This window comes from Scomber scombrus, chromosome 12 (genome assembly GCF_963691925.1).
Source record: "Scomber scombrus chromosome 12, fScoSco1.1, whole genome shotgun sequence".
Classification (NCBI taxonomy): Eukaryota; Metazoa; Chordata; class Actinopteri; order Scombriformes; family Scombridae; genus Scomber; species Scomber scombrus.
In genome coordinates, this window is record NC_084981.1 from 20,333,834 (window position 1) to 20,356,641 (window position 22,808).

A 22,808-nucleotide genomic window follows, 5' to 3' on the forward strand; every position below is an offset into this window, starting at 1 on the left:
GGAAATGAATTGTCAACAATTTTGATAACTGAAGTCATTTTTACATTAAATGTCAAAAAAATCTGCTTCTCAAATGTGAATATCTGCTCATATTCCTAAACTCACTAATAAATAAATTAAAAAAAAGGGGGGGGGGTGTACAGATGAGAACACAAATTATTGGAATACAGCATGGACAAACAGGATAACAAAATGATTTTCATTGTTTTATCAAGCTAGCTACTGATTTATGTGCTGGAAGACCTTATTCTCATGATCAACTGACAAGAAAAAAAACACACACACACAAGAACAGAAGACAAGAGAGGAGAAGAAACTGTAGACTGTCTGGAGACATGTTGAGGAAATGGATCCAATTTCCTCCAAGATTCCTATCACACATACTTCAGATGGACGATGATGTTGTAGATGATGATGACGTTATTAGTGGACGGAGTAATCTGAAGACATGTAATGTGATTGTGTAAGCCCTTGTAGCAACAGGGAAATATCTTAATACTTTAGTCATAAAAGTATGAAATAAATGATATAATAAACATAATCAAAGTGTTAAGACAGACACATTGTTTGCTCATGTTGCCAGGGAGATGTCACTCAGATGTCAATCCAATCAGATCAGACCACACCCTGTCCTGATGAGGACAGAGGTTAGCTGAGTCTTTGAACTCATGCCATGTTTTTATATGGCTGCAACATTACAAATAAATAAACATATTTAAATATCTTGTGTATCAAACTTAGAGATAAAGTAATTAGATGACTAACTCTGTCAGTCATTCTTATATCAAAAAAGCCAAACATCCACTATATAAAGTATTTATCCTTTCCTTCAATATATTTGTGTTTTTGACTGTTGGTCAAATAAACTAGCAATTTGAAAATTGATGGTGCATTTACTGATGTACTAGATGTAGCTGTGTCATGCTCTCCAACTTTAGTATTAAAGGATACCTCCTTATTAAAATTAACATATTTTAAACCTCCATAAAAAAAACAAGAAATTGCTTTAATCACCATTTCTATATGGGCTATTGCTAAATTTTGGATCCTTGTGTCGTGCAAATATTATATGGAGATCCATTGGTATAGGAGGGGTGGGAAGGTAACCACAAGTTGTTGTTTTTGTGGGTCTGTGTGTTGTATTGTTGTTGTTTTTAGTGTGGTTTGCTTGTATGTATCTAAAGCAAAACATGTTTTAAAAGTGCTACAGCATTAAAAATACACAACTTAAAGAAAATAATGAGTGAAGGTGAGAAGCCCTCCTGAATATAAAGGTTTTAAGGCCTTTAAAAAAAAAGAGTCTGGGGTCTGTGCTGCCCTCAGATGGTTATAAGGCTGTTTCACACTGGAATATACAACCACTGGCCTCTTTATTAGTTACACCTGTGCAATCTAAGGCAACAACTCTGCCATAAATGCAGAGTAAATACATTTATGAAGCTATTACATTTTCAGTTTGTATTGACATTATCAGAAAGAAATCAAAATTTTGACCGCCACTGGGTTGGATTGGATTAAAGAAAATTAAATAAAGTAGTAGTAGTTTAAGCTTTTTTTTTTTTTGTCTTCAAGAACAATATACTAAATTCCGTTTCTTTTTGTTGTTTTTGTGTGTCCATGTGTTTCAGCTATCTGAAAAATGAAAACAGCCTCCTGCAGCAGCAGCGGCAGCAGCAGCCTGGGGGCAGCATGAACTTCAGCAGCTCCTTTGACGTCAGCCACGTTAGTTTGTTCAGCAGTCCAAGATGGCGGAGGTGAGCGGGGTGAGGAGCAGAAATCACTTCGAGCCAAAATGCGAAAACCGAGTCCCCGACGAAGGTAAAACTAATTGTTGAATCGTCTGTCGTGTAGGACGGTGCAGGTACGGTGTAGGAAAAGCTATGGAGAGTGAGTTATATTTTTAAAAAGAGAGAGAGAAGTGGTGGTGTTTTGTTTCGGTCGTCTTTTGTCAGCAGGGGGAAACTGTCTCTCTCTCTCTCTCTCTTTTAGCCAGACCAGTCAGTGTTTTTTAGTTAGATATCCTGCCAAATGTGGTCCTGCTGCTGCTGCCAGAGTCTGTTTCCTCTTTTTTTTAAACAGAATACTGCCAACACTGTCTAAACCGTATGGAAATGAGCTTATACAGGCTGGTGGTGCATGTTATATTTTATTAGTGTGTGTATAATATATTTCTCTCGGTGTAACTTTGCCTGCGAAATAATGTGAAACTGAGTCCGACCGGATACACATTTCTCCGGCACCTGTCGACTTTATTACCCCGGGGGGTCGCCACTTTCACCTGGCCCCCCGTAAACATGCCCCAAATACTGCATTGCATTTACTACTACTACTACTACTAATAATATAACATCCTTGTGTGTCTGCACGGGGCTTCATCGCTTTCCTTTTTCTCTTTCTGTGTCAACTTTTTTTTTTTTTTAAATAACGGCAGCTTCCTGTAACTAGGTTTTCACTTACAAACAACACTTAACGCTAATCCAGTCATCCCACTAATGACTGGGGATATTTTTAAATGTCCTATTATTAGTCCGTTCACTTTGCCCAGCAGACTTATCCACGTAATTGCGAGGCTAATGTAATGTCCTCTAGATAGATACAGGAGGGGTGTATGCATTAGTCAGAAATATCTTCTCTCCTTTGTATATTTTATATTTTTCTCCTTTTTTTCTCTCATTTTCATTTTAATTTTTGGTGGGCAGCTTAATTTAATGTGGGGTTTTATGTAGGAGAGGCATATATAAGCATTATGCTTCTGCCTTTTCAGTCATTAACATCATACATTAATTACTTGATGCTGTTATTTAGAATCTATATACTTATTGTATACTGTAAGTACTTTTCTGTTTGTTGTGTTTTGATGACTTAATAAACACTACTACTACAACAATATCGCAACAAGACTTGACCTCCTTAAACCCAGTTTGGGGTCCCAGTTTTCCTAGCTTTGTAGTCTCAGTGTGATGTCTAAACTTCAAAGGAAAGGTTCACAATTTGTCAAGTCTGTGAGGTACCACTATGAACACTGAAAGAGGGTTTTTCCTGGCTGTATAATCATTCCTCTTGTTTAAAGATACTATTCAAATGAGCTTTTAAGGTTAAGTGGTGGAGGACAAAATCCACAGTGTTTTAAAAGTTGTGGATATTTGTACAAGTAGCGTTTATTTACTGTCTTTTTTTAACTCCAAATGTTTGATTGAGACCAAAACTGAAAGTAGAGTAGCTACACCAAGTTCAAAAATGTGTTGAAGAGTTTATCTGACGCTTATTTGAGGCTTCAGCTGTCTACGTTAGTCTTGTCAAGTAGATATCAGCCACATTTACATTCTTAGTAGCATCAGTATTCCCCTTTTGTGTTTCCCTGTTGAGTTGTGATAGTAACAAAAAGAGGGACTTTGACACTAAAAAAGACTGTAATATTGAAAGATATCTACTTGATTTGACTTATTTGGGTGACTGAAGCGTCATATTAGCATCAGATAATCTTTTGAATACATTGTAAGTGCATTATGAAGGGATCTTCTATTGGTCAGTATAAACAAGAGGAGTGATTATGTCAAGAAAAACCTATTTCAGTGTTCATCTGGGCGCCTGACTTGTTTTAAGACGGCTTTAAAAATTCAGAACCCTTCCTTTTAATATTGGATATCTCAAATAAGTTACAAATAAGGGTGGGAGAGGCACAGTGTGGCATAGTTGGGGGCTAATGAAGAACTACAGGCTATATCGGTAGTGGTGTCTTCAAGGATGGTTAAATGTAGGTCTCCCAAAACAGTCTGCCTACCATATTACACTAGCTATATGGAAAAGCTAGACACTATAATATCGGTACTGATAAATACTGTTTCACCTCAGAAACCCTCCTGCGCCAGCTCAGCGTCTTTGGACTGAGATGTCTTTCCCCGGAGCGAACGGCGCAGCAGAGAGGCTGCTCTCCACTGCTGGAGACATGACGTTAATAACGACGCAGCACTCTGCCTCCCTCTCTTTTCGTTATTCTCACACAGGCAGGAGACTGTAAGATGCTTTCAGATTAAATTAATTCATTAAGTAATGCAGTTAAGTTCAGACCATTTATCTTGATTGTTTCATATTGTACTTTAGTGGACACCGTTCAGTAGCTTGGCACATAGTACACTGGAGCCATGAAAATAGTGCCCCCTCTTCCCCTTTATCCTTTAATTCAATCAAGAAGCAGACAGCCATAAATCAGAATCAAATCAATAGGTTAACACCCCGAGTTATTAATGTAGACAAATTTCTGTTCCCAGGCTCCTCAGTGTAAAAGTGATATATGGGGCTGCTGCTATTATTTTCATTATTGATTAATCTGTCGGGTATTTTCTTGATTAATCAGTTAGTTATTTGGTCTACAATATGTCAGAAAATGGTGAAAAATCTAAATCATAATCTCCCAAAGCTCAAGAGGCAACCTAAAATGTCGTCTTTTATCTCTTTTAGACCTGTCACGATAACTACTTTTGTTGGACGATAGTCTCAGAAATAATCGCGATAAACAATATTTATTGTCATTTGAATACCATTTTATACCACTGATAAGAGAAGTGGCCCTCTTTATCTAAACAAACTCAATATAATTGGTATACTATACACACACATGGCTTAGTTTGTTACTGTAAAACTTTTCCAAGCCGTCCAGACTGGTAAGCAAACAGTAAATAGTCTCAAAGCTTTATCACACAAAGAAAGCGATATGGTCAGGATCCTCTTATCATGATAACCTTTATGTCTACTTGCATACAGACCAGCTGACTCTGTGGCAACGACTTTCACAAGCCGGAGCCGCTCTTATTCTGCACTTTGTCCTCGGAGCGCAGACTTAAGTTGAACATTTGCCCTCGTTTGTGTCCAGAGGGGCCAAGTCAGGTTGTCCTCTGGCGCTGGTGTTGCGGGGGAAGTCAGTGTAGCTGCATCTTAATAGGCTACAGTGGATCCCTCGCTCTCTTTTGATTAACCTTTACACACTGTTTATATTCTACACCCTCACAGTATGTTCCCCTCATAAAAAGTGTCTATACCAAATTTTGAATCACAGATCTGTTTAGAAAACATCAATAGCCGATCTGACTGATCAATAAATGGGTGGATAAACCTTGATTAATGTTTCAGAGAGCAGAGAGAGTGTATTTTTAATATCATGTTCTATTTACCTAAGACATGAAAGTATAACAGAGCTGAGGGGTTTATTGTATAACCATTAGAGCCATCAGTCTTCATTGCTACATCATAAAAAGAAATATTATCTCTTATCTACCATCTTATTAAAACTATTAACTATTCATTTAACAAAAAGCCATGTCAATAGATTACGGGTCAAATTTGACCTGGAACAGCCTCAATGGACAAACATTTGTAGAACCTAACATTTTAAAATATTTTCATTTTTGTGCATTTTGGGCCTCTTTAGGAAAAGTCATCAAATTTCAGGGTAAAAGACATTTGGGGTGTTTTTACAGCTGTTAAATGTTAAAATGGGTCAAATTTGACCCAAGCAGTATGTAAGGGCTAACACAGACTCTGCACAGACTGGTGTGAAATAGAATAAACACACAAAGCCTCTTTGATATTTGTACAATTTTGCTTTTAACCACTCTGTCAGAACAAAGTCTTAATTTTTATTTAACTCCAAATGTTTGAGACCAAAACTGAAAGTAGAGAAGCTACACCAACAATTCAACCCAACAAGATACTAAATTAGAAGTTGGAATTTGCCCTAGACACTGACAGAGTATTGATGACCTGAATAATCAGTCCACAAATCAACACAACAACCTCAAAGACAAACAAAATCCACATGAGTACTGTTGTGGCGGAGACTGAGAGAGGAGTTACAACAAGTTGTTGCTTGTGATGCCACAAGCAACAACCTTAAAACATAGACTATCGCTGCCATTTATTAGTTATTTAGTCCAGTAAAAAACACTTTATATTGTATTAACTTCACACTGAACACATTTTTTTTCCCCTTTAACTTCAGATACACTTTTTGGAAGTTTTATTGTGAAAAATCTGCCACAAGTAGATGTTTAGCTATAATAATCCTGTACCCTTCAGTCAACACTTTAGAGGTCGGGAGGACACTTTCTGTCAACACTAATTAGACTAATGACTGTTGATCTCACGTCAAATAAGAAGAAGATAACCAGGTAAAAGCGTGATCCCTATTTGGACCGTTTTTTTATTTTAATCTCATGTGACAGAACGAACTTCAACTGCAGCATCCGAACAAGGAAGTAAAGATAGTACAATTAAGGTAAAAATTAAAAAAAAGGAGCAATTAATTAATTCTATATTTTATCTACTATTTCATTGTTTTGTCTATTAATATTTTATAATCTTGATTTCTCTGATAATATTTAGCATAATTTTAAGGAAAGCACTTTATAGCGTTGTTTTGAAAAGTGCTGTATAAATTACGTTATCTCTAAAGAGCTGATGACAAGGCTTACCTACATATTCATTAATTTATTTAACTAAGCTACATATTCACACAAAGTTTCCTGTGCCTTTTTTAAAAATGCATTGGGCTTGGGGGGGCGTCACATTGCTAGAGGAGGGTGTTGAAACCCTGCTGGAGAAACGTTGGCTTTGATCCACAAGTGTTGCAACAATAAAAAGAGAGGAGATTTTGGCATGAACTTACCCTACTTACTAAATGTTTTAGCCAGCAATATTTTCCCCCCTTGGCAATTAAAATGTTAAGTGTCATAATCAACATGGCGTCAGACACCATTTCACATAATCTTTGCGCTGTATTTATGCTTGCGAAACACTTTTTTTCCCTTTTCTTTTTTTACCTTACTCCCAAAGATTTTCCAGTTGCTTCAGTCTTTTTTTTTTTTTTTAGGTATGAAACCTCCAATATTTAGACAGCTGGTTATATTAAGCGGATCGAGACCTTATCAAAGTTTGCCTTGGATGTAGTGCAGGAGTCCAGGGAAGGCAGAGCTGATTTTGGAGGCCGTGTTTAGATGTAGGCTAACTTGTGTAGAAGCGAATTCTTGCCAGGCGTAGTTAAAGATAGACTAAAGTCAGCCTTTAAGGGATGTGACACTGAATATACTTGTGTTAGTGTTTAATTTGCATTTATAATCTACGTGCTGTGTATGATGTACTGTACAAACTTGAACCTTTGTTGACCTTGTTAAAAGTTTGTATGTGTGTGTATTTTGGCAGGAAAACATGTAGGCCAGCTAACATCTGCTCAGCGCCTCCATAAGATAAGAAGGAAGGTTGCTAATTTTAGTTGTGCCCTCGTTTTCCCGCGAACTGAGGAGGAGAAAGAGGAGGAGGACAGGGCATTAGCCACTTTATCATCAAGTATGAATGCACATGTGCAAATTGAGAATGCAAAGCTAACGTTTTTTTTTTCTCTCTCTCTCTCTCTCTCTCCACTGGCTGTTTTTGCAGTTGGCGTCCTTGCATGCTTATTTGGGTTTTTGTGTTTTTCTCTCTCTCTCGCACACATTCTGCAGTGATACAGACTCCTGCAGTCCCAGCAGAATAGTGTCTTTGTGTGGATTTTCCCCCCTCTCTCTCTGTGGCTGTAGTTTGTGCCACTTCATCGTCCTGAGTGCTGCTCTGGACTTGATGGGAGCCTCCGCGCTGCCACAGACAGACTGTGGCGAGCTAATTTGTGTGCTGAGCAGATTACTGTAACTGCCCCCCGTGCACTTTGCAGCAGCAGCAGCTCCTCCAACACTGCTGCACTTTGGGAATTTGCAGCACCTCCAGTTTGATCTTTGGATGTCCCATTTTATAGTTGTCCTCCTTTTTTTTAAAGCAAGAATATTACCTATATCTTTAACACTGCCCTCCTACACAGTAAAATGGCCTCAGACTTTCTTTAAGTTAACCCACATATCTTTTTTAACGAGGTGCATAACTTAATGTGAGATTTTAACCATGTGTTGCACGGAAACAAAACATCATACTTGTATCTTGAACATTGCTGCTGCTGATAAATTTATATAGTGACAAATCACCACTAAAGTTATCTCACAGCTCTTTTCACAAAGAGCAGGTCGAGACTGTAGTCTGTAATTTTATTTACCCCCCTTTTAAGCGTGATGTACTGTTCCGGGGTAAATTTTACCCATTTTTTTTCATTTGACAGCTGTAAAAACACCCTATACACATTTATATTAGCCGGACTTTTCCTAATGTGACCCACAGTATTAAAAAAATGTAAATAAAATGCATCCTTTTTTAAAAAAATGTAAAATGTGCCACTGGTACACAGTTTTATATATGCAAATGTACAAATTTGACCTGTGTCTATTAAACAAATTCAAAATTCAGCATTAAAACATGTTGCTGTATTCATCATATTCTATAAGATGTTGTCCTGGACCATAAAATAGTGATTGTAAATGATGAATCAAATAATTAATAATAACTGATGGGGAATTTATGAATGTGAATTGGTGTAGAGACTAATCATGTGTCAGATTATGAACAGTATGTAAGGGTTAACGGGAAGAAACCTCAAGCAGAACCGGGCTCTAGGTGAGCAGCCATCTGTCTTGACCGGTTGGGGTTGAGAGAGAAAGAGGGATAACTTGTTAATCATCCAATTTGTTTTGTTTTTTTGCGCTTTGTTTTTTTCACCCTCATGCCCCTTATGTTGACTTAACCAGCAGATGGACAGATTTGGCCTGTAGAAAACCAGTTTTTCAGCAGTAACACACACTGGAAATTTGGTGCCTGTGCCACGCGTGGAGGGTAAGATAGTATTAAACTTGTTTGTGTAGCATTAACCGGCATCTTCTTTCTGTGTCAGACGAACTATAGGTTGGTGTATCGGCATCCTGTTTGAGAGGCGTTGTCATTGCTGTCGTTCCTCTTGCACAGTTAAACAGGCGTTTGCTATTAAAGAGTAAACTAGCAGATTCACAAAGCTGCATTAAATACAACAAATGACGTTGATACAGTGAATTCAACATTATCAACATTAAAAAAACTGGCCTGAATTCATTTCTGTTGTTGTTTCGCACCTCTGACAGGCTGCGTTTCCATAGCAACAGCAGCAGAGGCTTATAGTTACTGTAGTATTTAGACCAGCCAAAACAGTTCTTAAAAACAAAAGGGATTGTTAGATTTCCTGGGAGAGTCCAGTGTTTTTATTTTAGGTAACAATGAGGATATTGTTCATGCATTAAAAAGGGAAACACTTTCAATGTTGCTTTAATTACTTTAAGGTCATTTGCTTATCATGAACCTGGCAGCCAAATCTGATGGTTTGGTTCCTGCTGGTTCACCGAAACCTGATTTGAATGTGTCACTCCAGGTGCTCCAACGTAGCACAGTCTAATGTCTAATTATCACTTGTAACATTTTGAATGAGCAACGCTTAATAATTGTTGCTCTACCTTGAATGGACTCGCGTGTCCGGACAAGGGATTGTAAGTGTTGGCGTGGTAGTTGTTAACGTCAGGGAGTGTCGTCTTTATCTTGCACTGGCGGTGTTTTATCTCTGTGAAAATAAGGTGAAAACAAGGCTGGAAATGTTGGAACGAGAGTTAACTGATATGTAAGAGGCAAAGCGGCTTTTTATCAAGCAGCTTAGTATTTGAGTAACACCTCAGAGATCTAAACATGTTAAGAAATAAAAGTTTACCAATACTTGAAAATATAAGAGGATTACTTTTACCCTTCTTTAAATATTTCAGTGTTTAAAAATGCGACTCATTTATGTGGATTACACTTTGTAAACTTTCTGCACACACTGCTTATACAGCAGCTGTGGTAGCATGACCGGAAGGAAAGAGTCTTGTTTTTAAAGGGGAACATGTGCTTTAGATTTGAGGGAAAGACTCGCAAAGAAACATGTGACAGTGCTGTCCTTGTAACGTCTGTTTCTCGCGTCCTTTTTTTTTTTTTTTTTTTTTTTGCTGGCCCTTTGTGATTTTCAGCGCAAGGCTATTTTCGAGCTTGACCTAGATGGGTAGACCAGAGTGGATAGCAGTATTTAGCCCAGCAGAGAATGCTGGAAAGATTCCCATCTATGATTTGACCCATATAGGGGCATTTAACTTTCTCTTTAACTTCTCAGAGCGATAGTCAGACTCTCACGTGAACACCACTTATTATAAAGAAACCTTTTTACTAAGAAAAGTAGTTTTAGGTTGAACCACAAAACTCTGTGTCAACATTCTTCTCCTCCTCACTTTACACTCCCTTTATCTACACACTAACATTCAATATGATGTTATCTAACCAGTGTCATTTTCTCTTTGTTTCTCTTTCTCTCTCTTAACTTTCTTTGTTCTTTTATCTGAAGGCTTGAGGGGAGTACAGGAAGTCCCTATTGTTCGTAGTCGTAACCAGAGGCCTCCATTAGCCAGTGCTGAAGACCTGGATGATGAATTGTTTCCCAGGACCATGGCCTCAAACTCGGGTACAGGTGCCAGGCTCAACCCCTCACAAAATGAAATGATTCAAGATGAAGAGGTAAAGTGTTTTTTTTTTTTGTTTTTTTTTTTAGTTCATGCTTTACTTTTTATAGAAGGGAATAGGCAAGAATGGAGGTAGTCCAATTAAATATTCTCTGTTTACCATCAGTTTTTGCTAATTTTCATCATTGTTCAATCTGCCAATAATTTTCCTGATAACTTATTTATTCTTTAGTCTGTAAAAACACAGAACATATAAAAACATTGCCTTCATAATGTATCAATCCAAGTTGATTAAAACTAAAGAAATGTTTGTTTTGTTTGCTGGAAAAGTGACAAAAGTTATGACTCCAGTATCAAAATAGTTGGTGATTTATTTTGATTAATCGACTAATCATTGTAGTTCTAAATCTTTCACTTACTTTATTGATTAATTGATTAGTTGTTTGATGCCCTCAAATATCTTTTTGTCTACAAAAAACAGTCTAAACCTCAAAGATATTCAAATTACTGTGAAGTACGGCAGGAAAAAGCCACAATCTTCACATCATAGGCGCTGAAACCATCAAATCTTCGCTATTTTTGTGTAATCTATTTCTTCAACTAATTGTTTCACCTCTGATGACAGTAATGATTGAAAACATAAATCATGAAGACAGAATAGAAAAAGAAGACTTATGAACTGTATTTTACTTAATTATGTCACACAACAGTGTTCTTGTAGGTTGTCTTTTAACCCCAAAGTGCTGCTTACTTTTTAAATATCACTGCTAAGATAAATATCAAATGTATGTGGTGAGTTTACCAAACCGGGTAGAAAACACTGTGCTTCTTCATGGTGGTAAAAGCTAATGGTGTTGTTGCATTACGTCAGGGTCCTGAATATGTTCCAGGTGCTTAATTTTCCTCCTGATGTTCGTTCGGGTGATCTCAGCCTTATAATTCAGTACTCTTTGTGCTCCATGAGACCTGCCTCATCAGCAGTGTCAAGCCTCTCTCTCTGTGCCACGGAAAGACCTGACTGATTGCAAACTCATGTCCTCAGCCAACAGTAGAGGAAGAAAAGGCCAAGCCTATCCAGATCGTCCTGGCCAACGAGGATGAGCACAGCTTTGAGCTGGACGCCGCAGCGCTGGAGAAGATCCTGCTGCAGGATCACGTGAAGGACCTGAATGTGGTGGTGGTGTCTGTGGCAGGGGCCTTCCGCAAAGGCAAATCCTTCCTGCTGGACTTCATGTTGCGCTACATGCACAATCAGGTGAGATGAAGCATATGCTGCTATCACGCTGTTTCTAAGAATTCATTTAAAAGATTTGAGTGAATTATAAATAGTACAAAATATCCTGTCAGAGCTGAATGTGGGAGCACTAAAACCAAAATATATTCTTCTGATTTTATACATGCACAGACTGGAAGTGGAGGAGTTTGTTCCTACGTTTTCACACTCTGCAATGTTTCTTTTTTCTCGTACAGTGACGTGTTCGTGGTTGTTTTGTCTGAGATTCAAGTGTTTATACATCTCACAATATTTAAAATTTACAAATATCTGATGACTGCTAATACAGCAATATTGATATCATTTTCGCAGATATATAACAGATATTTTTTGATGTGTATAGTAATCTGCCTTTTATACTGTAACTGTGACGATCATTGCAGATCCAGACATCTTAAAAAGTACAGATCAGTCCCAGTTCATTTCATCCCATTTCAGTTGCTTGTATTTGTACTTACTTTAAAACACTAATGCACCCCTGCTGAAGGTGTGTTTACCCATGTGTTACAGTAAGTAAACATACAACAGCACATCCCTCCTCTGGAGCCTAATGATGTGTAATACTATATTGTTCAGACAGTAGAGATTGTGAAAACAAGTAGGCTCAAAGATAAGTAGTGCAGATGAGATCATAGCCAGTACTGACATGTATACCATTATGTGAAAAGCAAGGACAAGTGTTTCCTGTTGGGTCTCTTACTGAGAAACTTACCCAACCAGGTAAGTAAGACAAGTGAGGTGCATAAATAAGATGGGGTGGTTTTACTGTTATCGGCTGTCATCAGTATTTTAGGGAGCTGAATTTTACTATAATAAAGTTTCATAACAAAAGTTCTAAACTTGTAAACAATTAATTGGATTTATGTTATATTATAATTATAATTAAGGAGGTTTATCAGGGGGTTTCAGCCTGATACACCTGCATGATTACTTCTTCTATCCAACAACTGCGTGACTTGCTGCGACACAAGTTTCCTTCCACAACTAGTCCTTGAGTCCTTGTAGCAGCAGCTGGACGCATCCAGGATCACCTTACACACACACACACACAGCAGGAAGGATGGAGGAATTTTATGATCGTGTCTCACAGCTGTTGGGCAGCTTGAAAATGGGTATTCATACAATGCAAGTCTGTCTGGATCCACACACATGCCTGTTTTTTTTCAAACACCAATGGTATTTGTTTATGTTGTCGTTCTTTATTGAATTACACACAACAGTTAATGTTACAGATAGTATTAACATGTTGCGCAGCTTTCTCAGTTACATGTTTATTTCTGGAGGGGGGGGACTGTTGGTATTTGTTGTTATCAAATCGCAGATTATCATCATTGTGTGTCACAGGTTCGTGATTAGGCATGCTGCAGAGACACATCGTCATGTTGTCACGAGGAATCAGTGTTCCTGCATGCTTTGACTTGCAAATCAGTTATTTGCTTTCAAGGCTTGTTTTTACATTTCCTTTGTGGTCTGTGAATCTTATCATTTGTCATTCGGAATTACAGATAAAAAGTCATGATGTGTTGCTTTTACTTTGACCTTTTTGTGTTTTAAAATACAAACTTTACACACTTTTTGTGACTTGGCTTTAATGATCAGTAAACCATCATTAAATCCTTTGCTGTGTAGTGGTATTTTTGTGTTGAAGCTGCAGTGGGCACCGTTCAGTGTTGTTATTGTGGGGGTCATGTTTCATTCAGTGTTAATATGATGTAAAATCATGATGACGATGGTGTAAGTGGTGCTGTGTGTGGTGTTTTTGTGCCCTGTTGTAGATAAGACTGGTAAACAAGAACTCACTCTCCTCTGTCGAGACATTATAATCATCTGGCTGCTCTCAGTCAACATTCTACTGAGCAGATGATGGTTGGTTATATAAGGCCCGCAAAAGTTTGACCTAATGATGCTGTTGGACTAAATTTTAAGGGATCAAACAAATGACACTTCTATCCCTGATAAAAGGGTGAAATCTGGACAGTTGTATATTGTAGTTGTATAAATATTTTGGTCACAGACAAAAAAGTATTTTCTCTGATGGTGATTTTCACCACAATTACCTGATAAAAACAGTTGATGTTCAAGTGCCTATCAGATCAAAATGCTACATTTACATGCACACTAATATCTCACTATTATTCCAACTATGACAATTTGACACAGGTCACATTAACAGTATATTCTGTTTGGATATTCTGAATCAGGCCTTATTCCAAATGTAGCATAGAGATCTTGTGATTCCTGTTCCCCACTGGAGCAGAGGGAAACCCTGAAAAGTCTCTGCATGTAAATGTGAATATTAGTTGAATATTCATTTTTATCACAGCTTAATATGAATATAGTTGTTTTTGGAATAAGGGCAAAAACTGGAATATTTTGCGCATGGAAACATAGTCACTGTTTCTTCTTTTCAGTCATTCATTACATCTTTCTCACACAGCAGTAAAGAACAGGATGACTGTGTTATTTCCTCCTCCTGTGCCTTTAACACCGCTGACTTTGTTTAATCCAAATCAACATTGTTCTCCAAATGCGTTTCTTACCATGTCCCCTCTTCCTCCCCTCTGCAGCGGACTGACACGTGGATAGGAGGTGATGATGAGCCCCTGACAGGGTTCACCTGGAGAGGAGGCTGCGAGAGGGAGACCACAGGAATCCAGGTCTGGAGTGATATCTTTGTGGTCAACAAGCCCGACGGCAGCAAGGTAGACTGTTAGTAACGTCAGGAGCTTCATGAGAAAAGAAAATGTAAAAAAGTTGATACACACTCACAGCGTCTCATCCCGACAGGTTGCTGTTCTCCTTGTTGACACACAGGGAGCGTTTGACAGCCAGTCCACCATCAAGGACTGTGCTACTGTATTTGCTCTGAGCACAATGACCAGCTCTGTGCAGGTGAGACTTAAAACATACAGACTGTCATGGTCAAATATATACACTGCTGCCTTTTTCTCTTAAACATTATGTCAACATTACTGTCTCCTTTGTTTTCAGGTGTACAATCTCTCCCAGAACATCCAGGAGGATGATCTGCAGCATCTACAGGTGTTTAAAAAAGATGCACCAATGTTTTGTAACAGTATCTCTGTCTGTGTTTTCTGATTATAATTCATTTTTTCTTGTGTGCAGCTTTTCACAGAGTATGGCCGACTCGCAATGGAAGAAATCTACCTGAAACCTTTCCAGGTGATCACTGCTTCTGTTGACATATCCCATTATAGGATATAAAAGTCTTAATTAATACCATTGAACACACACTGTGTCCATTAAAGCTACCTGTTCAATTAAATGTGTGGCTGCACAGCAAGTCATGTATTTTTTATTGAATACTATTAGGGGAATATTAAAAATATCTTGTTGAGAAATGTGATTTTATCTAGAATGTATCTTGAGACTGAAAACAGAACGTATTCAGATAAGTGCCTTAATTTGTGTTCCCTTAAATCATGATTGACTGAGCTGTTGTCTCTGTGCTGCTGGTTGTGTGTTTCAGTCCCTGATGTTCCTGATTCGGGACTGGAGTTATCCTTATGAACACAATTACGGCCTTGAAGGGGGAAACTCCTTCCTTGACAAAAGACTACAGGTGAGAAGCATGTTGGTGCCCGCTAAATGAAAAACAGTTCTCGTCCCCTTCTCACCTCATGTGTAGAAAAGCAAAAGCATTCAGGTGTGTCCAGTTTGCTTAGCAGGACGTGTGTGTACACGATTCACACATTAGTCAGTGACAACGACGGGCGCACGCTTTTATTATGTCAACATGTGGTTTCCTTCCTCTTAAACAGGTGAAACAGAACCAACATGAAGAGTTGCAGAACGTTAGGAAGCACATCCACTCCTGCTTCTCCAACATCGGCTGCTTTCTGCTGCCACATCCTGGGCTCAAGGTGGCAACTAACCCCCACTTTGACGGCAGGCTTAAAGGTGAAAAAACAGAAACATGCACATGTGCTGTAAGAATGAAGAGTGGTCACTAAAGTATGTTGGACAGAAATGTCATGCTCCAGAGGATAATCAGTGTGTGTGTGTGTGTGTGTTTTTGTTTCAGACATCGATGGAGATTTTAAAAAGGAGTTAGCCAGTCTGGTGCCTCTCCTGCTTGCCCCAGAGCGACTGGTGGAGAAGGAGATCGGAGGCAACAAAGTCACCTGCAGAGATCTCCTGGAGTACTTCAAGGTACGGTCCAGTGGCTTTCACAGTGGTATGTAACACGTTGGTTAGCATAAAGCCTCAAATTATACTGGAGCAACTGGTGTAAACAGGAAGTATTTAGAGTAAAAGTTGATAATACACTTAACAAAAATTGTCAGATAGGAGGAAAATGAAAGTCATAAAACACTGAAGTAAAGATTGAATGGACAACCAATGAACTTCTTTTTAAACCTGTTGTACTGTACTGTTGTTTTCATAAACATAATGGCATTAAAAATGTGTCTTGTCCACTTGTTAATTTGTTGTGTTATATTAGAATATTGTACAGGAAACACTGGTGTGATTATATATTATTCTCCTTTTCTACAGGCTTACATAAAGATCTACCAAGGCGAGGAACTGCCGCACCCAAAGTCCATGCTGCAGGTTAGTTACTGTCTTGAAACTTGGGGATCATAGCAAGTTTTGGATGCAATTCTCCTCTCTCGTACTGTACTGGTTATGAAGATCAGCAGCTGTCTTGAATCTCATTATTTTTTTCCTGTTTCTCAGGCGACGGCAGAAGCGAACAACCTGACAGCTGTGGCAGGAGCCAAAGATTTGTACAGCAAGAACATGGAGACAGTAAGGATGTGTTTTTACTCACCTTTCACTCACAATTAAGAAGGGAAAATACCAAACTCCGCAGAACAGTATGTGTCCTGAATGGCCAGCAGGGGGCAGTAATGGATTCATTTATGTGTTACTAGACGGTAACATCACAGAATAGTTCCAGCTAACAAAACATCCTGAAACAGGCTTTCTGTAGTTTTCTCCAAAAGTAAAACTTTTTAAGATACCTCTTTCACAATCATAGCAGTAAATGAATGATGGAAAACAAGAAGGCTTCAAATTATGTATTAATAACATGAATTTATTTACATTTAAAATCACATTTATGTCAGTGCTTCCAGACTGTATATAACAGTAATTCATTGTAAAGTGGATGTATGGATGGATTAGCCAATTACAAAAATATGTTTTTGCTCAAATTAGTCAACTGCTGTATCTAGCAGTAGTGACGGTGTTTGCTACAGGTCTGATGGTGCTGACTGAGTTTCCTGCAGCACAATCCACTGTCACACCAGCCTCACTTGTCATTTTTACTATTCATACTATTCAAAACCTTTGTCAATTAAATTTAAGACATTTTTAATACCTATTAAGGTCTTTTTTGAGGACAATTCTGTGCTTGGTAAGGCTCACAGATCACAGAAAATTAGGGCGTAGTGAATGTCTAACTGAAGTTAATCACTATTGGAAAGTGTAAAAATTTCCATTTTTAGCTTTCCCTGTTGTTTGTTGATCTCTTTCAACAGCAGAAAGACACACACACACTCTTTCTTCTTTCTTTCTTTCTCAGATGTGTGGAGGGGACAAGCCATACATCGCTCCAGCCGACCTTGAGCGCTGCCACGATGAGTTTCGTGAGCACTCAGTGCGTTATTTCCGCTCTGTGAAGAAAATGGGCGGCGACGAGTTCTGCCAGCGCTACCAGACCCAGCTGGAGTCCGAGCTGGATGAGACCTACACCAACTTCTCAAAGCACAACGACGGGAAGAACATCTTCTACGCAGCTCGCACGCCTGCCACACTCTTTGCGGTCATGTTTGTGACCTACGTGGTGTCTGGGGTGACAGGATTCATCGGCCTGAGCACCTTAGCGGTGCTGGCTAACATGGTCATGGGTGTGGCGCTGCTGTCACTTTGCGCCTGGGCGTATGTGAAGTATTCTGGAGAATTTCGAGAGGTGGGAGCGTTGATAGATCTGGTGGCCGAGACTCTCTGGGAACAGGTGGGTTGTCACGATGAGAGGAGGAGTGTGTTTGTGTTTATTACAGGAATAGTTTGAACGTTTGGGAAATACTTTTATAAAACTTGTCTTTTTACATTTTGGTTTTAGTATAAATTCAAGAAACAAGATATAAAACATGTTAATGACATTTAGAGGTGCTGGGAGGTTGATTTTGACTGAGCCAAACTAGCTGCCCAGTTTCCAGTTTTTGTGCAAAGCTAAACCACTCCTACTTGTTTAATGTACAGACATGAGAGTGATATCAATCTTCTTATTCAACTCTTGACAAAAATAGCAAATAAATATTTCCCAAAATGTCAAACTATTCCTTTAAATGAATGTAAAAGGTGAGAACTGAGATTATGTGACTGTGAATTGGTTATTTTTAAGGATTGGAGTAATTTTGGGTTAACAGTTCTTACTTTTTGAGCCAGTAAGGTTAAATGGTTTATTATTTATAACACATAGGTGTTTAAATAGTTACTGACAGTGTTTTTAGGGTGGATCCAATGGGTTATGTTGGCCTGTTACACTCATGGTCATTCTTAAGAATAAAAAAATAGATTGGAAATTAATTAGATTTAGATGATGCAATTCAATTTATACAGGCATGCATTTCTTACACATGCCAATTTTAAAGTATAATTATAGAGTATACTGCTTTGATTTGAGCAAAAATGTGTTAAAATGCTTTGTTTTTCTAACATTTATGTTGCAGCTATAAGAAATGTTTTAGTGATGAAGGTGTGTTAATGTAGAGTTAAGGTTATGAATATTAGTTTAATAAGTAATGTTTAATAAGTTAAGACAGTTAAGCTTTGAAATTGCAGTTTTTCCTCAAAGGGTCTACAAATGTGTTTGAGTGTGTGTGTTTTATCTATTTCATCTGTTCATCTGGTTTCTATTCCACTTCCCTGCAAATTTCACCAGAATTCAACTTCATTCCTCCTCATATCCTGCTTAGATTTTAAAAACGCTGAGATTCTTCCTCTTTTTTCCCCTTTTTGGTTAATTTCAATCACTGTTCATTGCTGTTCTGGTTTTGTGCTGTCATTTCTTCAGAAGACAAAAGCGTTGTTTGTTTCAGTTTATATCATCATCTTTTCACCATTCGAGCATTCTTCCTCCACACTGCAGCCCAGCCAGCATCTCATTCCTCCATCAGCTGTTTTATAAAGTCAAACTGTGTTAAACATGAAGGCAGGAAGCAGTTGGTTATTTACCAGTTTGGCAGACAAGAAAGTTAGTCTGATTTGGAGTTTGAGTGTTTGGGATTCACTGTAAATTCATTCCTCGTGTCTCCTCCTCCTCCCTGCTTTTGTCCTCCTCCCCTCCTTTCTTCCCCTGCTTTACAGAGGACGGTCAGAAAGGTGAGAGGTGTCAGTTCTCTTTGTCTTTTCTTCCTTCTGCTCTCAACATCCTGCAAAATCTCTTTTTTTTTACTTTCTCCTCCACCTGAGCCCCCTGCTGCCTTGTGTTTCTGTTGTCTTTCCTCCTTTCTTTCTCAATTTATCCTTTTTTTTCTATCTCTCTCCTCAAACTTCTGGATCTGTGTTTCCTCCTCTGCACCAGTGTCTCTCTCTCTCTGTCTGTCTGTCGTGTTTCCTTGTCTAACTCTCCCGTTCCTCCCTGCTCTCCTCTCAGGTGTTTTCCAAACTTTTGGAGCCCGTCAGGAGCCGCCTGGCGTGGCCCGCCTCTCTCCTCCCTTCACTCCCATCAGGAGCGACTCTGGGACTCAGAGCTTTGACTCCTCTCAACAACAACTACAAGAAGAATAACTAGCTGCTGGTTCACCGGCTGACTGTTAAATTTACTTCTCATATTGAAACTTCTGTAGTTTGCTGGCTTTTATATTGTTTATTTTCAGTCCTATGGTGCTGGAGTCTTTATATTTTAAGCCCCGAGTCTCTCAGTGTGGACTCAGACTTTCACTGAATGTATCTGAACATCGGCAGGCCGGGCCCAACTCAGGATCTCACGGACATGAAGCCTGCCCAAACGGTTTTTAATCATCTTACTCTGGATGTGGAAGTGTGGCTGTTTTCTGTTTTAAGTTGAAGAGGTTTTGTTAAGTTGTAAGTTCGAGAGGATTTGGATGTTTCTTTTGTTAGCATGTTGAGAATACATCCTGTTTTGGTTCCTTTTATTTTACCGCGAACATGTTTCTTCCCCTAACTGTCTTTCTTTCAGTTTCTTTGTCACCTTTTTTCTTGACTCTTTGTAGACGATTTAAGTTGATTTGCTCTCACACAGAATCTCTTCCTCTCCTCTGCTGCAGGTTTTGAAGCCACTAACTGAACAATATATGGAAGACAACGTCAGACAGACGGTGGTTAACTCGCTCAAAGCCAGCTTGACAGAACAGGGCTCGCATCACACCAAGTTAAAGACTCACTGATGCTCTTCCTCCTCCTCTTCCTTCATCTCCCCGTCATGTTCATCACGCTCCTGCCCACTCGCTCAATGTGTTCAATCCTAGAACTGTGGAACTAGTTCAACACCAAAGCTGACCTTCTTTTACTTCCACCCTGAACGCCCCTCATCATCACATCACATGCTGCCCACCTCCTCCTCCTCCTCTGTGATCTGTAGTGGACCTGTTGGCTCGCTGTCTGCCCTGCTCTTCATCGCCCCCCAGTGCCTCAGAGCAGAAACTGCACGTTCTTCATAAGAGGACCGAGCAGAGAAGCCGGCGTCGCCTCTTGCCAAAACAGCATCTTTGAAGGACTGTTATCTTCTCCAGTGTGCCATGCTGCCATAGATGCATCGTGTGTTGTAATGCATACTGTAGACTGACACACACACACACACACACACCCCAACAAGAGTACTTGTGATATCTGACATCCAGCTGACTGCACTCGCTTCAGACTTGAGCTGTAATTCAGGGAAAACTGACACCGCCGAGGGCAGCTGTTTTTCAAACTGAAACACTTTGTGTGCATTTAATCATCCCATCAACGAGCGCTTGGTTTACTTTCTCTTCACTTTATTATCGTTTCCTTTAAGCACAAGCAACTAATTGACTCAGAAAACTAATAATGAGGTGATTATGTTCTGAGTTTTTTTTTTTTTTTTTTTCAGTAAAATCAGGAAACAGATTTTATTGATGAAACTTGAAGTGAAAGTAAATTGATTGCTGCTGTCACGGACCAGCTGGAAAGGCAATTTTTTTAAAAACTACCTAAACTGCACACTTGTGTCCCAGTGGGCTGATCGATCTCCATCTTCAAAATCTGAACTGACGAGTGCAGTTTTTCTCTTCTGACATATATATATATATAGTAGTTCACCTGTCTGCCTCCATTTATTCACTCATTCAGTCTTTTACACTAAATTTGGAAGAGGTGTTAACCAGGTAACATCTGTATACTCAAACTCTGGGCTCAGGTTGCTTCTAGACGAGACCCTGGTACGTCTGTCTGTCCGTCTTGTCTCCCTTTAATATTTTGTGATTCTGAAGAGAACTGCAAGGAGCCTCGAGCCTCTCAGTTGATTTTTTATTCTTTCTTTCTTTCTTTTTTTGGGGGTCTGTTTTTATTTTAGAACTGACATGTTTTTATCTGGCCTTCAGCGTCTCATAGCGGACATGCCAGTGTTTGGCCCTCTGCATGGTGTTAATAGCTACTGCGTTGTAGCATTAAGCTAGCTAAGAGCTTGTAGATGCCAGCTGTAGTCAGGTAACCAGAGAGGATCATCATCTTGAACCATTTTTTCTCTCTTTCACTGCCTTTTTCATTAAAGCTGCACTAGTCCTGCGTTTTTCCAGGCATCTTTAGGACCTACAGGCTGTAAGTTTGATTCTCGCTTCTAGGAGCTCTCAGACTCATTCACAGTTTTCTGACCTGACTGTAAACAAACACATTTTTGCTTCAACTTAGAGATATTGATTTTTTTTTTTAACTCAAATTTCTAATTTCCATTCAAAGGAATTGTTTGACGTTTTGGGAAAATGCACTTATTTGCTTTCTTGTGAAGAATGAAATAAAAAGATACCACTCTTTGTTTAGCTTAGTAAAAAAACTGGAAGCACATGGAAACAGCTAACCTTGCTCTGTTCATCGGCACCTCTAAAGCTCACTCTTTAACAGGTTTTATCTTGTGTGTTAAACCGTCAGTTTGTGTTGTTATGGGGGTTTTGTGTTGTAACTTTTCCTTCCACAAATTGTTGTTTTCACACTTAAATTAAATATAATTAATCATTGAGATTTAGAGGTGCTGCTTAGGCAGATTTTTGAAACTTTGGACAGAGGCAGGCTAGCTGTTTCCCCTCGTTTCCAGTCTTTATACTAAGCTAAGCGGCTACTAGTTGAGATGAGTTGGCATTTTTCCATCTAATTCCGAGCAAGAAAGTTTTAATTTTCCTAAATATCAAACTATTTATTGAACTGACAAATGATTCAGTCTTTATTAACCCTCTTTTTTTCTTCTTCTCCTGAGTTGGATAAATCAGTGTCACTGGACTGCTGATCATCTTTTCAGCAAAAGAGATGTCAGTCAATTCAAGTGACGGGTTGGCATTTATCTGTCAGGTTGTTGAAATGATTTCTCCGCAGTAAGAAGCAGATTTAACGTTTTAGTTCAGTCTAACAGCTGCATCACTTCTGTCTGAGCTCTTCTGCATCAATTCCATCCACATTATTTCTCACCTCAAGCGCCAGTCTCATACTGTACAGTTTCTCTTCTTCTTCTGTGTTCACATTACAAATCGGGCATGTATGTTGAATTAAATATTTAAATAAACTTTGTATACATTTTATAGTGAATCAGATGACAATGGCTGTTTTTTTTTCTTTTCTTCTTTTGATCAACTTAACAGTCTGTGGTTTGTTAAAGAAAGATAAGTTGCTGCTGTAGGTTTACATTAGTTTTCTCCTGTTTGTGAGAATGTTCATAGAAACACGGTGTGAATACTCGGATTCTGATAGGAAAATCTTTGTGTCGAGTGGGTCGGAGACAAATGTCTTGTCTGCCTTTTAAAGATATCTCTGGTAATTTATTTTTGAATAAAATGTTTACCTTAAGAATAAATCATCCGTACAATTCTTTTGCTCCCTTTTGTCTTTTTTTTGGTTTGAAAGTCAAACTACTACATTTATTACATCCACATGTGACAATGCGGTTAAAGCAACGTCTG

At 38.7% G+C, this 22,808-nt stretch overlaps 1 protein-coding gene and 1 long non-coding RNA gene across 3 annotated transcripts in view; both read left to right on the forward strand.

Moving 5' to 3' along the window:
• Positions 1 to 22,716, forward strand: part of LOC133991596 (uncharacterized) — a 227,111-nt gene extending 204,395 nt beyond the window's left edge. Inside the window, exon 2 of the long non-coding RNA XR_009927010.1 lies at positions 20,498 to 22,716. This is a non-coding gene — a long non-coding RNA (uncharacterized LOC133991596). The remainder of the gene's footprint in view (positions 1 to 20,497) is intronic.
• LOC133991590 (atlastin-2-like) lies at positions 1,741 to 22,716 on the forward strand. 2 transcript variants are annotated; one of them, XM_062430048.1, is made up of 15 exons: positions 1,741 to 1,818; positions 10,301 to 10,470; positions 11,458 to 11,670; positions 14,256 to 14,390; positions 14,476 to 14,580; positions 14,680 to 14,730; positions 14,815 to 14,871; positions 15,179 to 15,271; positions 15,471 to 15,609; positions 15,734 to 15,861; positions 16,207 to 16,263; positions 16,390 to 16,461; positions 17,240 to 17,671; positions 19,027 to 19,041; positions 19,316 to 19,453. In XM_062430048.1, the coding sequence occupies exons 1-15, from the start codon at positions 1,746 to 1,748 to the stop codon at positions 19,451 to 19,453; spliced, it is 1,878 nt and encodes a 625-aa protein (XP_062286032.1). In that variant the 5' UTR covers positions 1,741 to 1,745. The 2 variants fall into 2 exon arrangements, with proteins under 2 accessions (XP_062286032.1, XP_062286031.1); XM_062430047.1 differs by lacking the exons at positions 19,027 to 19,041; positions 19,316 to 19,453 and adding an exon at positions 19,950 to 22,716.
• Positions 22,717 to 22,808: the final 92 nt, after the last annotated feature.